Consider the following 13,674-nt stretch of genomic DNA (forward strand, 5'->3'; position numbering starts at 1 on the left):
GAAAATAAATGTACTAACAGTGTGCAACTTCACGAACTACGCATGCCAAGTAAAGGGAATCACTTGTGCATGAAGAAAAGAAGACATGCACAAGTGGTTCTTTTTACTGGGCATTGGCAGTTCGAAAAGTGTGTGCATGCCCAGGGAAGATATACTTGTTCACAACCTCGGCATTTTGAAAAGAGTGGTAAACTGTAAAGGGTGCTGAAAAAGGGAAAAAGCTCAAGAATTACTTAAAGGACAACTGAAGTGAGAGGGATATGGTGGCTGCCATATTTATTGCCATTTAAACTGCTGATCTACTGTATTTGGCTGCAGAAGTGTCTGAATCACACCAGAAGCAAGCAAGCCGTTAATCCAGTCAGATCTAAAAATAATGTCAGAAACATCTGATGTGCTGCATGCTTGTTTAGGGTCTATGGCTAAAAGTATAAGAGGCAAAGGATCCGCAGGATAGCCAGGAAACTGGTGTTGCTTAAAAGGAAATAAATATGGCAACCTCCATATCCCTCTCACTTCAGTTGACCTTTAATTTCAAAGCACACCTGGAGTGAAAGGAATATGATAACTGACATTTATTTTCTTTCTAAAAATGCACATTTCCTGTCTACGCCACTGATCCTCTGCCTCTAATACTTTTACCCACAGATCCAGAACAAGCATAGAGATCAGGTGCTTCGCCCAAAACCTGGCTAGAATAGCCACATGTGTGTTTCAGGTGAGTGATTTGGATGCTACTGCCAGCCAAACAGATCAGCAGGACTGCCAGGAAACTGGTATTGTTTAACAAGAAATAAATATGGCAGCCTCCATATCCCTCTCACTTCAGGTTCTGAGAACATTTTTCATTTCAGGTTTGTTTTAAGCGTCGTTTTTGATTCAAATATTTTAAGTCATCATTTCATCAAAGTTTCCATCAAGACTTGATGCTGTTGCACTGCAAAGCATAATAGGAGCTGACTATCTATAACACAGTGGGCGGTTCCTTAGGTGTCAGAACTCACAAACACCACTCAGAGTGTGTCAAGTCAGATGTGTGACAAGATATGGGTATGTGGCTGCTGCTTTATTACAAGTGCAATGTGTTGAACTAAGTTAGTAAGGCCTCATTTGCATCTGCACTCCGCATGCAATACAGGTGGCTGTCATGAGGCACAGCACTGCATTGCAATGCAATTCTCCCTATGCATTTGCAATAGGTGGGAACATCAGACTGTGCAGTCTATGTTTTTAAGTTAGTGTTATGCTGGGAATACACGTTTCGTTTTTGCCTTCGTTTTAGCCTTCGTTTCGATTGTGCCTTTTGTCCTTTTCGTTCCCGAAATAATCGAACGTACGGTTAATATCACCACCCACGGTTTCGTTTTTTTTTTTTCGATTCTGATGGTTTCGTTTTTCCAATAATCAAAGGCTGCAAAGAAACGAAACGACAATCCCTTTTTACAGGGACGGACTAACATAAACGAACATATAATCGATCTGAACAGCCATCAAGCCTACCAATGGCTCGATTAGATGGATAAAGAGAGATAATATCAAACATGTTCGATCACTAGTCGTTCGTTTTTGGGGTCTATTAATCGAAACTATAATGAGATTATGACTATTTTCACATACGTTTTCAACACTCGATTTGTTTACTGAACGAATCGAAGGCTAAAATGAAGGCAAAAACGAAACGTGTATTCCCAGCATTAGATAGGTTATAAAAACAGCAAAAATGTCATTATGGTAGTCTAACATAGGGTACTGTTGTGGTCTTTCTAATCCCAACCCAGTGCCTCTCGCCTTTGATTTCAACGATGTTCAGATTTGGGACCTTTTGAAAGCCAAACAGTTGACTACTTGGCCATGACTGGTTGTGAATACTGCTGAATGTGTGCCTGTTGCAAGTACAGGGAGCCTTCAAAGGAAAAGAAAAATCCCTTCTGATTGACCTTCACAGAAAAAACACTGATTCACCAGTGGCAATCAGTGGCTGAGATCTGAATGAGGTTGCCAATTTACCTTGAATGAGGCTTTTTTTTTTTTACCTTGAAAGCTAACCCCTAGGTATAGAGGCTTATAAGAGAACTCAAGGATCTCCAAAATGACTACAATCAAAATAAACTAAAATGATACTTTGGACCACAGCAGTCTACTACAGGTCCCTAGGTCTGCTGAGAAATGTATATTAATAGTGTTATTAAAAAAAAAAAAAAAAAAAAGTGAAATCACAAACTTGGGAGTTCCTTACAGCCATATTTGATAATGTTATTAGCCAATATTATATTGGGGATTTCCTAAGTCCTGGCACCTGGAAAATGGGTCCCTACAGTCAAAAGAGACTAATTTTGATCTTCATTTTTATGCAGGACATAAATAAGGACTTTCATTTCTATCTTGCGTCCTTTTTCAATAAAGAATATTTTCAAGGTGTATGTGTTTGTTTTTTGCTTTTAGCCCATTGTGTGAATCTGTAGGGGGCATTGTTATACCCCTAAACCCATTCCACTGGGAGGAGGCAAATATCTGAAGGCCTCCTTATTATCAAAGGGACTTCCAGATCCAAGGCTTAATTAAGAACCATAAGGCCATACTGCAAAACTTTGATCGGTCCCTCCACATACAGGCATGGTGGCCACAACAACGGCCAGGAGGCCCATATGGCAGTGATCACAAATCAAATGCAGCCACCATGACTACCCATCCAGAACAAGTGTGGTTACATCACCTGTTATGGAGGGGAATCCTGTATTGGAGTGAAGGCGGGGGGGGGGGGGGGGGTAAAAAGATGGAACCCCTCTTCCCCTCTTCCCCCCCCCCCCCCATATAGTCCTGGGCCCTCCTGCAGTTGAAAAGTTAGTTCCACCAGTAGTTATGCCTCAGATGTTCAAGATTCCACCATAAGATCCTTACATTCATCTACTACATCCACCTCCACTCTGTGGTGTATAACAAGCAAAACCACAGGAGAGCTACTCAAGTACAAGTTGCTTAAACACTTAATTCCAGCCATGAGAAAAAGGCGTTGCAACACACAGGGCTCGATTCAGTAAACAGTGTTAACCCTGTTAGCACGCCTAAAGGCTTTGGGCGTGCTAACTAGGGTGCTAAGTAGTTAGCACATACAAACTACTTAGCACCGTAGTTAGCACATGCAAACTTAGCACCGTAGTTAGCTCACATGCAAACTACTTAGCACCGTAGTTAGGACATGCAAACTACTACTTAGCACCGTGCTAACTAGGGTGCTAAGCTCCATGGTTAGATATCCCTGGTCTTGCTAATTATGATCTTGTAAAAGATAGAATATTTGGAAACTTAAATTCAATCTGAGCTCTATATATTATGTGACGATCATTATATTATTGTTAACAATACTCTCATCTTTCACAGTGATAATTGATGCTGAAGCTACTGTTGGAAAAGTTAGGAGGCGCACTGCTACACTGCATATTATGTCATATGTTCCTTTTCTTTGTTGAATAAACACAGATTTTTTTTTTTTTTAAAACTAGGGTGCTAAGTAGTTTACATGTGCTAACTATGGTGCTAAGTAGTTTACATGTTTTAACTACGTTGCTAAGTAGTTTGCATGTGCTAACTACTTAGCACGTGCAAAGCATGTTAGCACATGCAAAGTAGCTTTACACTGGCGTGCTAACACTTAGCACCCTTTTCTGAATCAAGCCCACAGTGCATCCCGGCCTGATACATATGGGGCTGTGTAGCTAGCTGTGTAGCTGTGTATCACTCAGCCTACCCATGCTGACCACTGTCCACCAACAAAGCATCTACAGTGAGCACTTGAGCGTCAGAACATACAACAGCAGAGGAAGGTCTCCTGGTATGAAGAAGAATTATTCCTTCTTTGGCTTCTAAATTCCTTTAAATCTCAATCCAATTGAACGCCTGTGGGAACCCCCTGGGAACCTCCCCCCCTATTGGAGTCCATGTGCCCATGGGACAGCGCTGTTTTGGTGGCACAGCAGACACAAACAATTTTAGCAGGTGGTTTTAATGATTTGTCTGATCAGTGTATTTTACACATGTGTTTACCTTGTTAGTGCAATCATCTATAGCTGCTCTGATTTACATCGGATTCTGATCTCTATTAGGGGCAGAAGCTATGTTTCAATACAGTGATCTACGGATTCTCATAATCTACGGACTCTCAGGCAATGCAACAGTCATTTGTCATGAGATGTTTTTTTCCACCGTGAACAATTTACACAATGCAATGTGGGACAAAGAATCCACGCACACCTTTCGGTACACAGGATTCCCATCCACATGGATTCCCCAAATACTCCTGCCACACAGGGGCATAAGGACCTTGCCAATACCAAAGCCTGTAGATGAGCGCTTGAAATTTTAGTGCCAACACCAACTGCAAAATTAACTGTATTAAGTAATTTAATATCAGCTACACAATGTAGTAATGCATAGCCTCCTTAAAAAAACAACAACAACAATAGCTAGTCTCTTGCAGAGATGTTCCATATAAAACAAGCATGCACTGCAGACTATAAACAACAAGCCAATACTGTACATACAATAGCCCAAAAGTGGCACACAGTGACAGCTAGCTGCATTCTACATACCACCACTAGAACTACTGTATTACAATGACTGCAGGGAGGACCCTTAACATTGTTGTCAAAATGATGGGTCAGAAAATTAGCTTGCATCAAAGGAAATCCTTGAGAATTGACAGAACAGCCTCATCCTACTCATAAAAATAGCTTCTAGGGTAAAATCACCAAGTCCCAGCAAGGCATGGCTACAAAGGGGGTGTGAATTTATCCACGCTGATCTATATATTTCTAAAGATACACATGCTGACCCTCCAACATCATTTGCATATGACTGATACAAGAAGCTTGCAACTCCTTTTCTGCTACAAAGGTAACTCCAATCACAATATCTTTAATTTTACTTTAAATGGACAAACAGCTGACTGAGACACCTTAGGGACCCGAACACCACAGGTCAATGATTGACTGCATTAAATATTTTTTATATGCAACAATATGCCTATGCTTCCAATTCATTTCCAATATCATTCACAGAAACCCATTATGCCACTCAAATGACGTTGATCAATGCTACAAAAACGTGCAATATGAATAATAAAGAAAGCAAAGCTTACTCACCCATTTATGTTCAATCCGGATTTCAAGGAATACAGGTTGAAAGTTCCAGGCTTTGCTATAGAAAGGATGACAGGTGAGCTTGGAATGGGGGCTCCTAACGTGGACAGGTGAGGGATCCCCCCTCCTCTTAGCTGTCCCTGCTTCTGTACAGCACACAGCGCAGCCTCATAGGTGACAGCTAAGCATTATATCCTTCACTGGAATCAGCAGCTAGAGTAGAATAAAAGATCAGATCGCTGAAGAAGAGCCATTCACAGGTCCAGGGGGACACCTTGGTGTCAGTGACACTGGGGGGAGGATGCTGCAGAAGCTATTGGAGGGACCAGAGCTATGAGATCCAGCAGCCTTGCTTATTGTCAGCACTGCCAGTGGAGGAGCATTTGCTGATGTGTTTAAGAAAGTGAGTGTGATGATGAGAGCTGCATTTCCCCTTCCTCTCCACCACCTCCCCCTTGCAGCTGCTCATGCAGTGTTTGTGCGAGTCTCACTGATGCTACGGCGTGACTACTGCTGCTGCTGCTGCTCTCTGCCAGGCTGCCTGATTCAGGGGACTCAGTGCCTGGGCTTCAAAGCCTCGCGAGAGCCGCCGAGCTCCTCCGCCTCCTCCTTCTACTGCTTGCTGCTTGGCTGCTCTGCAGGGCACACACACACGTACACAGAGCCAGGGCAGGAGGCTGCTGCTTATAACATAGTACACACATGTACACAGAGCCAGGCCAGGAGGCTGCTGCTTATAACATGTCACACACAGCCAGGTCAAGATGCTGCTGCTTACAACATGGTACACACATGTACACAGAGCCAGGCCAGGAGGCTGCTGCTTATAACATGGTACACACAGGTACACAGAGCCAGGTCAGGAGGCTGCTGCTTATAACATAGTACACACATGTACACAGAGCCAGGCCAGGAGGCTGCTGCTTATAACATGTCACACACAGCCAGGTCAAGATGCTGCTGCTTACAACATGTTACACACATGTACACAGAGCCAGGCCAGGAGGCTGCTGCTTATAACATGGTACACACATGTACACAGAGCCAGGGCAGGAGGCTGCTGCTTATAACATGGTACACACATGTACACAGAGCCAGGTCAGGAGGCTGCTGCGTATAACATAGTACACACATGTACACAGAGCCAGGCCAGGAGGCTGCTGCTTATAACATGTCACACACAGGAACACACAGCCAAGTCAAGATGCTGCTGCTTACAACAGGGCACACACAGAGCCAGTCCAGGTGGCTGCTGCTTATTAACATGGTACACACATGTACACAGAGCAGGCCAGGCAGAGCAGGGACAAGGTCCTCCAGCACCCAAGGCTGAGACACCAAAGTGCGCCCCTCCATCCCTCCCACTTCAGCTGTCACACACGGATTGCTATTAGACTAAGAGGGCCACAGGGCCCACAACCTCCCCAACACCTTAATATCTAGTTATCTGGCTTGCAGTCACTGCTATGTATCCCCTTTTCTTATTTCTTTCTGCTTCATACACAATTAGGAATGACAGCTGAATGAATTGTGCGCCCCCTCCTACACTGCACCCTGAGGCTGGAGCCTCTCCAGCCTATGCCTCGGCCCGGCCCTGAGGCCAGGGGACTGCTTATAACATGTCACACAAGTACACAGAGCCAGGCTAGGAGGCTGCTGCTTATAACAGGACACACACATGTAAACGTTGCCAGGGAACTGCTTATAATGGCACATGCATGTACACAGAAAAAGGCCAGGAGGCTGCTGCTTATAGCAGAGCACACATATAAACACAGATCCAAACTAGTAGACTGCTTATAACATGGCACATACATGTATGCAGGACCGGGGCAGGAGGTTGCTGTTTATAGTAGGGCACACGTACACAGAACCAGACCAGGAGGCTGCTTATAACATGGCACACACATATACACAGAGCCAGGCCAGGAGGCTGCATTTATTTAGGTGCTCACATGTATGCAGAGCCAAGCCAGGAGACTGCTTATAACATGGCACACACATGTACACAGAGCCAGGGCAGGAAATTGCTGCTTATAACAGGGCATACACAGAGCCAGGGCAGGAGGTTGCATTTATCAGGGCGCTCACATGTATGCAGAGCCAGGCCAGGAGGCTGCATATAGCAGGGCACACACATGTATGCAGAGCCAGGCCAGGAGGCTGCTTATAGCAGTGCACACACATGCACACAAAGCCAGGCCAGGAGACTGCTTATAGCAGGGCACATACATGTACGCAGAGCCAGGCGGCTGCTTATAGCAGGGCACACACATGTACGCAGAGCCAGGCCAGGAGGCTGCTTATAGCAGGGCACACATAGGTACACAGAGCCAGGGCAGAAGGTTTCTACTTATAGCAGGGCACACACATGTACGCAGAGCCAGGCCAGGAGACTGTTTATAGCAGGGCACATACATGTATGCAGAGCCAGGCCAGGAGACTGCTTATAGCAGGGCACACATATGTACGCAGAGCCAGGCCAGGAGACTGCTTATAGCAGGGCACACACACATGTACACAGAGCCAGGCCAGAAGGCTGCATATAGCAGGGTACACACATGTATGCAGAGCCAGGCCAGGAGACTGCTTATAGCAGGGCACACATATGTACGCAGAGCCAGGCCAGGAGACTGCTTATAGCAGGGCACACACACATGTACACAGAGCCAGGCCAGAAGGCTGCATATAGCAGGGTACACACATGTATGCAGAGCCAGGCCAGGAGACTGCGTGTAGCGGGGCACACATGTATGCAGAGCCAGGTCAGAAGGCTGCGTATAGCAGGGCACACATGTATGCAGAGTCAGGCCAGGAGGCTGCTTATATAAGGGCACACACATGTACACAGAGCCAGGCCAGGAGGCTGCGTATAGCAGGGCACACACATGTACGCAGAGCCAGGCCAGGAGGCTGCATATAGCAGGGCACACACATGTACGCAGAGCGTGGCCAGAAGGCTGCGTATAGCAGGGCACACATGTATGCAGAGCCAGGCCAGGAGGCTGCGTATAGCAGCGCACACACATGTACGCAGAGCCAGGCCAGGAGGCTGCGTATAGCAGCGCACATACATGTACACAGAGCCAGGCCAGGAGGCTGCCTGTAGTATGGTGGATTTATGCCAACTTAACTGCTCTTCAATTGGAAATATTGATTTAAACATCTGCCTCTTTGTAATGCTGGGATTTGAACATTTCTTCTATTACTGATAAATGTAGCAAAGATAATAATTCAACAAAACGTGTTCTTGAGTTAGATTTGATTGGTGTGTAAAGATGAGCATTTAATTAGACTAAATAACCATGATTATTTTCTGTTCTATGGTAACCAGAATTATTATATTCTGTATTTATATAGTGCTGTAGTCTTGTCACTAACTTTCCCTCAGAGGAGCTCACATTCTAATCGCTACTATGTTCATATGTCCTTATAACAGATTAAATAACTTATTTGTGTTGTGGCGGATAAAACCCACACAAATACAGGGAAAACATACAAGCTCCATGCAGGTAGTGTACTGGCCCATATTTGAACCAGGGAGCCTGGTGCTCTAAGGCAAAAGTGCTCGCCCCCTCTACCATCACACCATTATGCTGCTCCTGTCTGCCTCGCTCTCCCTCATCCTTACATCCTCAATACCTTGTCCCTATGCTGGTCTGTGCCAGTGCTTCTCTTGGCTGACTGCATGAGGTGGGGGCAAACACAAGGTTAGGGAGGAATGATACGCTAGTGTTATTATTTATTATTTTGTATTTATATAGCACCAACGTCTTTTGCAGCACTGTACAGAGTATATAGTCTTGTCATTAACTATCCCTCAGAGAGGCTCACAATCTAACCCCTACCATAGACAAGTGCCCATCGTAATCCAGGGCTAATTTTATGGGGTAAGCCAATTAACATATCCTTATGTTTTTGGGTCATGGGAGGAAACCGGAGTGCCCGGAGGGAACCCACCCAGACATGGGAGAACATACAAACTCCCTGCAGATAGTGCCCTGGCTGGGATTCTAATCAGGGACCCAGTCCTGCAAGGCAAATGTGCTAACCACTATGCCACCGTGCTGCCTATGTGTTTACTACTGGGTAGGGAAAGGGGACTGGGTGGAAATGGTTGTTCTACATGGGGAAATTGCAATACCATGGGGTGTGGAGTGGCAATGCATGAGGACATGGCTACACTGGAGGGGGAAGGGGGAGAGTTGGAGATAGCGTGTGTGGGTCCGGGAGGGGGGGGATGGGGGTGTTTATGCTGGAATGGCACAGTGATCCCACTGACAAGATAAGTATCTAAGTATATTTTTTTTTTCTTTTTTTGTGAAAACATTTCAGGGTTGCTTAAAACATTTAGAAGAGGATGATCAAGCAGGGCAGCCAGCTAAATGGCGTTGTTGAAAAATAATAAATATGGCAGCCTCCATGTCCCTCTCACTGCAGTGCCACTATAAGGAAGGCATAAAAAAGGAACTGTAGTGAACACAATTGCTCATTTTGTTTTACAATACTCATTTATGAATTGTTTAGGTTGTGTTTGCCCATCTTAAAGTCCTCACCCTGATTTACATTTCGAAATGTATCACGAGTGGGGACATATTCAGTCCTGTCAGGTGCTGCTCTGTGGAATGGTTTTCTACCGAGAATTCCAAAGCCAGTAAAAATAGTGCCTGTGCCCATATGCAATTCACTTTTTCAGCTAGGTGATGTTTTTAAACTTGTCAATAACATGTTTTTTAAGCCACCAGAAAGCGAGAAAATACTCAAAATGATTTTACTATTACTTTTTCACCTACTTTAACCTCCTCGGCGTTCTATTGAGATCGCCAGGGAGGCTGCGGGAGGGTTTTTTTTTAATTAAAAAAAAACTATTTCATGCAGCCAACTGAAAGTTGGCTGCATGAAAGCCCACTAGAGGGCGCTCCGGAGGCGTTCTTCCGATCGCCTCCGGCGCCCATAATAAACAAGGAAGGCCGCAATGAGCGGCCTTCCTTGTTTTGCTTAGATCGTCGCCATGGCGACGAGCGGAGTGACGTCATGGACGTCAGCCGACGTCCTGACGTCAGCCGCCTCCGATCCAGCCCTTAGCGCTGGCCGGAACTTTTTGTTCCGGCTGCGCAGGGCTCAGGCGGCTAGGGGGGCCCTCTTTCGCCGCTGCTCGCGGCGAATCGCCGCAGAGCGGCGGCGATCAGGCAGCACACGCGGCTGGCAAAGTGCCGGCTGCGTGTGCTGCACTTTATTTGATAAAAATCGGCCCAGCAGGGCCTGAGCGGCAGCCTCCGGCGGTGATGGACGAGCTGAGCTCGTCCATACCGCTCAGGAGGTTAAAGGGACACTTAAGTCAAACAAAAAAAATGAGTTTTACTCACCTAGGGCTTCCAATAGCCCCCTGCAGCTGTCCGGTGCCCTCGCCGTCTCCCTCCGATCCTCCTGGCCCCGCCGGCAGCCACTTCCTGTTTCGGTGACAGGAGCTGACAGGCTGGAGACGCGAGTGATTTTTCGCGTTCCTGGCCACAATAGCGCCATCTATGCTACTATAGCATATATCATATACCATATAGCAGCATAGAGGGTGCTAATGTGTCTGGGAACGCGAAGAATCACTCGCGTCCCCAGCCTGTCAGCTCCTGTCACCGAAACAGGAAGTGGCTGCCGGCGGGGCCAGGAGGATCGGAGGGAGACGGCGAGCTGCAGGGGGCTATTGGAAGCCCTAGGTGAGTAAAACTCATTTTTTTTGTTTGACTTAAGTGGCCCTTTAAAGTTAAAAAGTACTGGAAAACTATTTTAAACCGAAGATGAAAAATTATCTCCCAGGAGAAAATCTCCCAGGAGAAAATGCATAAGGCCCCTGGTCTCCCAGGATGTTCTGGGAGGAGAATTCCGCTTAGCGTAACAGCCTAGGCTAAGCATCACTGGGCTGTATACTAATATACAGCAATATATAGGTACAAGAAGTTTTTCTGATGCTAAAACCAGTAAAGAAATAGAAAAGTGTGGGTATCCTGAATAATTTACTGCATTCTACTATAGATCACTACAATGCTTCTGAGACCAAAAATAAATGTATGTTTTAGCCACCTGGGTAGTGGCTTCTGGCACCTTTATCTTTATGCTGCTAATAAATCTTGTAGGGAATTACTGTATTGATAGATAAGTGATATTCTTTTTGACACCAGCTTAGAAACAGCTTGCAAAATATGAGCTGTAGCAGTGTTGCCATAAATATCTCCCAGGATTTGAGTGACCTGATCTAGTGAAGGCTGTGTATCCAAAATGTGGAGTAGTTTGTTGTGCTTCTTGTAAAGTGCTCAAAGATAGTTGCATCTGTAATTTTCTTGCCGCTTTATAAAGTTCACACTGTGCTTTTAGTCTTTTATGCTATGTCACTAAGCAACCTGCTCTCTCGCCATCAAACTTAGGAAGGTGTGCCACTTATACCCCCACTGAGGCATGCTAGAATGTCATTTTGATCAAAAGAGCATAGTAGAATATATATTATCGCAAGATTATGCAAAGGTTTCTGATGCCAAACATGTAACAGTGCTGGACATTTAATGTACACCTTAACTGAGAAGGGTATGGAGGCTGACATATTAATTCCTTTTAAACAATGCATATTGCCTGGCTGTCCTGCTGAGCCTCTGTTTCGAATACTCTCATACACACATCAGACCATAGTCTTTGGAAAATGAAAGATCATAGACCAATTTTACCCCCTTCCATGTAGTATGAGAGCCATACCTACACAGTCTATTATAGCTGAACTCCCCATCAGACAGAAATCTTTGCAAGATGCTGCACACAAGGATGCTGTAGACATTCAAAAGATCAGTATCTGCAAAAGATCTGTTCCTGCAAAAGATCTGTTCCTGCAAAATGCATTCATAGTCTATGATATCTGCACATCATCATACACACCTTGTTTAACAGACATTCATCTGCAGATCAGATCCACCAGGATATATTTTCAGATCTGCAGATGATTGTCAGATCTGCAGATGAATGTCAGTTAAACCAGGGCTGTGGAGTCGGTCCAAAAATCCACCGACTCCGACTCCTCAGTTTAGGATTCCATCGACTCTGACTCCTACTCCGACTCCATGACTCCGACTCCTCTAATTTGCATATTACAATTTTGTTGATTAAAAGTATGTAACATGAAATTCGTCTCTTAACTGCCAACGCTTAGGAATTTTACAAGACAACTGAAGTGAGAAGGATATGTAGACTACTATATTTATTCCCTTTAGACTAAAACTAGTCCTTGGTAAGAGTACTTGTAAAAGGTACAAACCGGAACAAAGAACATCTATCAGGCCCTAGGCAATGTGACTGTGGGTACATGTAAGAATTATGTGCAGGTACTCTGCAGGGGAATGAGGAGATTGTAAACAGACAACACCTCTGTGTTCAATGTGCACAGCATTCTCAGTGGATTCCCTGCAGCTCTGTGGGGAGTGCATATGTAGAGTATAGTACTACTGTGTAACAAAGTAAACCTGAGACAGATGAAATTAAAGTTTTATACATACCTGGGGCTTCCTCCAGCCGCCTTCAGGATAATCAGTCCCTCGTTGTCCTCCTCCGCCACCTGGATCTTCTGCTATGAGTCCAGGTACTTGAGCCAGTCAGGCGTAGTGCGCATGCACACACTCCGACGCCAGGAGCATACTACACCTGTGCAGCACTATTGCGCAGGTGCAGAATGTTCCTGGCTGTGGGAGCGGCATGCGGCCGGACAGCGCTGACTGGCTGAATTACCAGGACTCATAGCAGAAGATCCGGGTGGTGAAGGACAGCGAGGGACTGATTAGCCTGAAGGGGGCTGGAGGAAGCCCCAGGTATGGATAAAACTTTACTTTTCATCCGTTTCAGGTACCCTTTAATTTGTAGTCACCAAACCAAATTTTAACAACATATCAAATTATTTGATTTCATCAGCAAAGGGAGTGCATACATTTGCATAAATCAGCATCAATGCAGAATTATTTCCATCTCGTTGACCATCTCTATTAGTGACACAGCTACACATCAGGCTTTATTCTTACAGCATAGATGTTATTTAGTATATATAAGAGATTCCTGTGTACACATCATATATACAGTCACAATCAGATATGTATATCTGACCTTAAAAATACGGGGACTGCTTTATTGAAGCAGCACAAGTAACTAATTTTGATTGGTTTATTTCATTTTTGTGGACTTAGCACAGCTATTACTGTATATATACTGTATATATACATTATTTTTAATGACTATTATCTGAGAAATAGAACATTTTATCATATTTTCTAGTTTAATTACAGTTACAAATTCATTAGGAGTCGGAGTCGGTGCATTTTTTCCCGACTCTGACTCCAGGCACCCAAAATTGCCCGACTCCACGACTCCGACTCCATGACTCCGACTCCACAGCCCTGAGTTAAACAAGGTGTGTATGATGATCTGCAGATCTCATAGACTATGAATGCATTTTGCAGGAACGGATCTTTGGCAGGAACAGATCTTTTGCAGAATACTGATCTTTTGTGTCTGTACA

The 13,674-nt window shown here is 44.9% G+C and overlaps 1 protein-coding gene across 2 annotated transcripts in view; it reads right to left on the bottom strand.

Annotated features, from left to right (window-relative positions):
* Positions 1-13,674, bottom strand: part of LOC137546932 (SH3 domain-containing kinase-binding protein 1-like) — a 516,647-nt gene that overhangs the window by 479,601 nt on the left and 23,372 nt on the right. The window contains exon 1 of one of the 2 annotated variants that reach the window (XM_068269992.1): positions 5,139-5,645. The exons of the other annotated variant lie outside the window; for it this stretch is intronic. Within the exon in view, the coding sequence (XP_068126093.1) occupies positions 5,139-5,142 (4 nt within the window). The 5' untranslated portion in view covers positions 5,143-5,645. Of the gene's footprint in view, positions 1-5,138; positions 5,646-13,674 lie in introns of those variants that run through there. 2 annotated transcript variants of the gene reach the window in all.

This window comes from Hyperolius riggenbachi, chromosome 2 (assembly GCF_040937935.1).
Source record: "Hyperolius riggenbachi isolate aHypRig1 chromosome 2, aHypRig1.pri, whole genome shotgun sequence".
NCBI lineage: Eukaryota > Metazoa > Chordata > Amphibia > Anura > Hyperoliidae > Hyperolius > Hyperolius riggenbachi.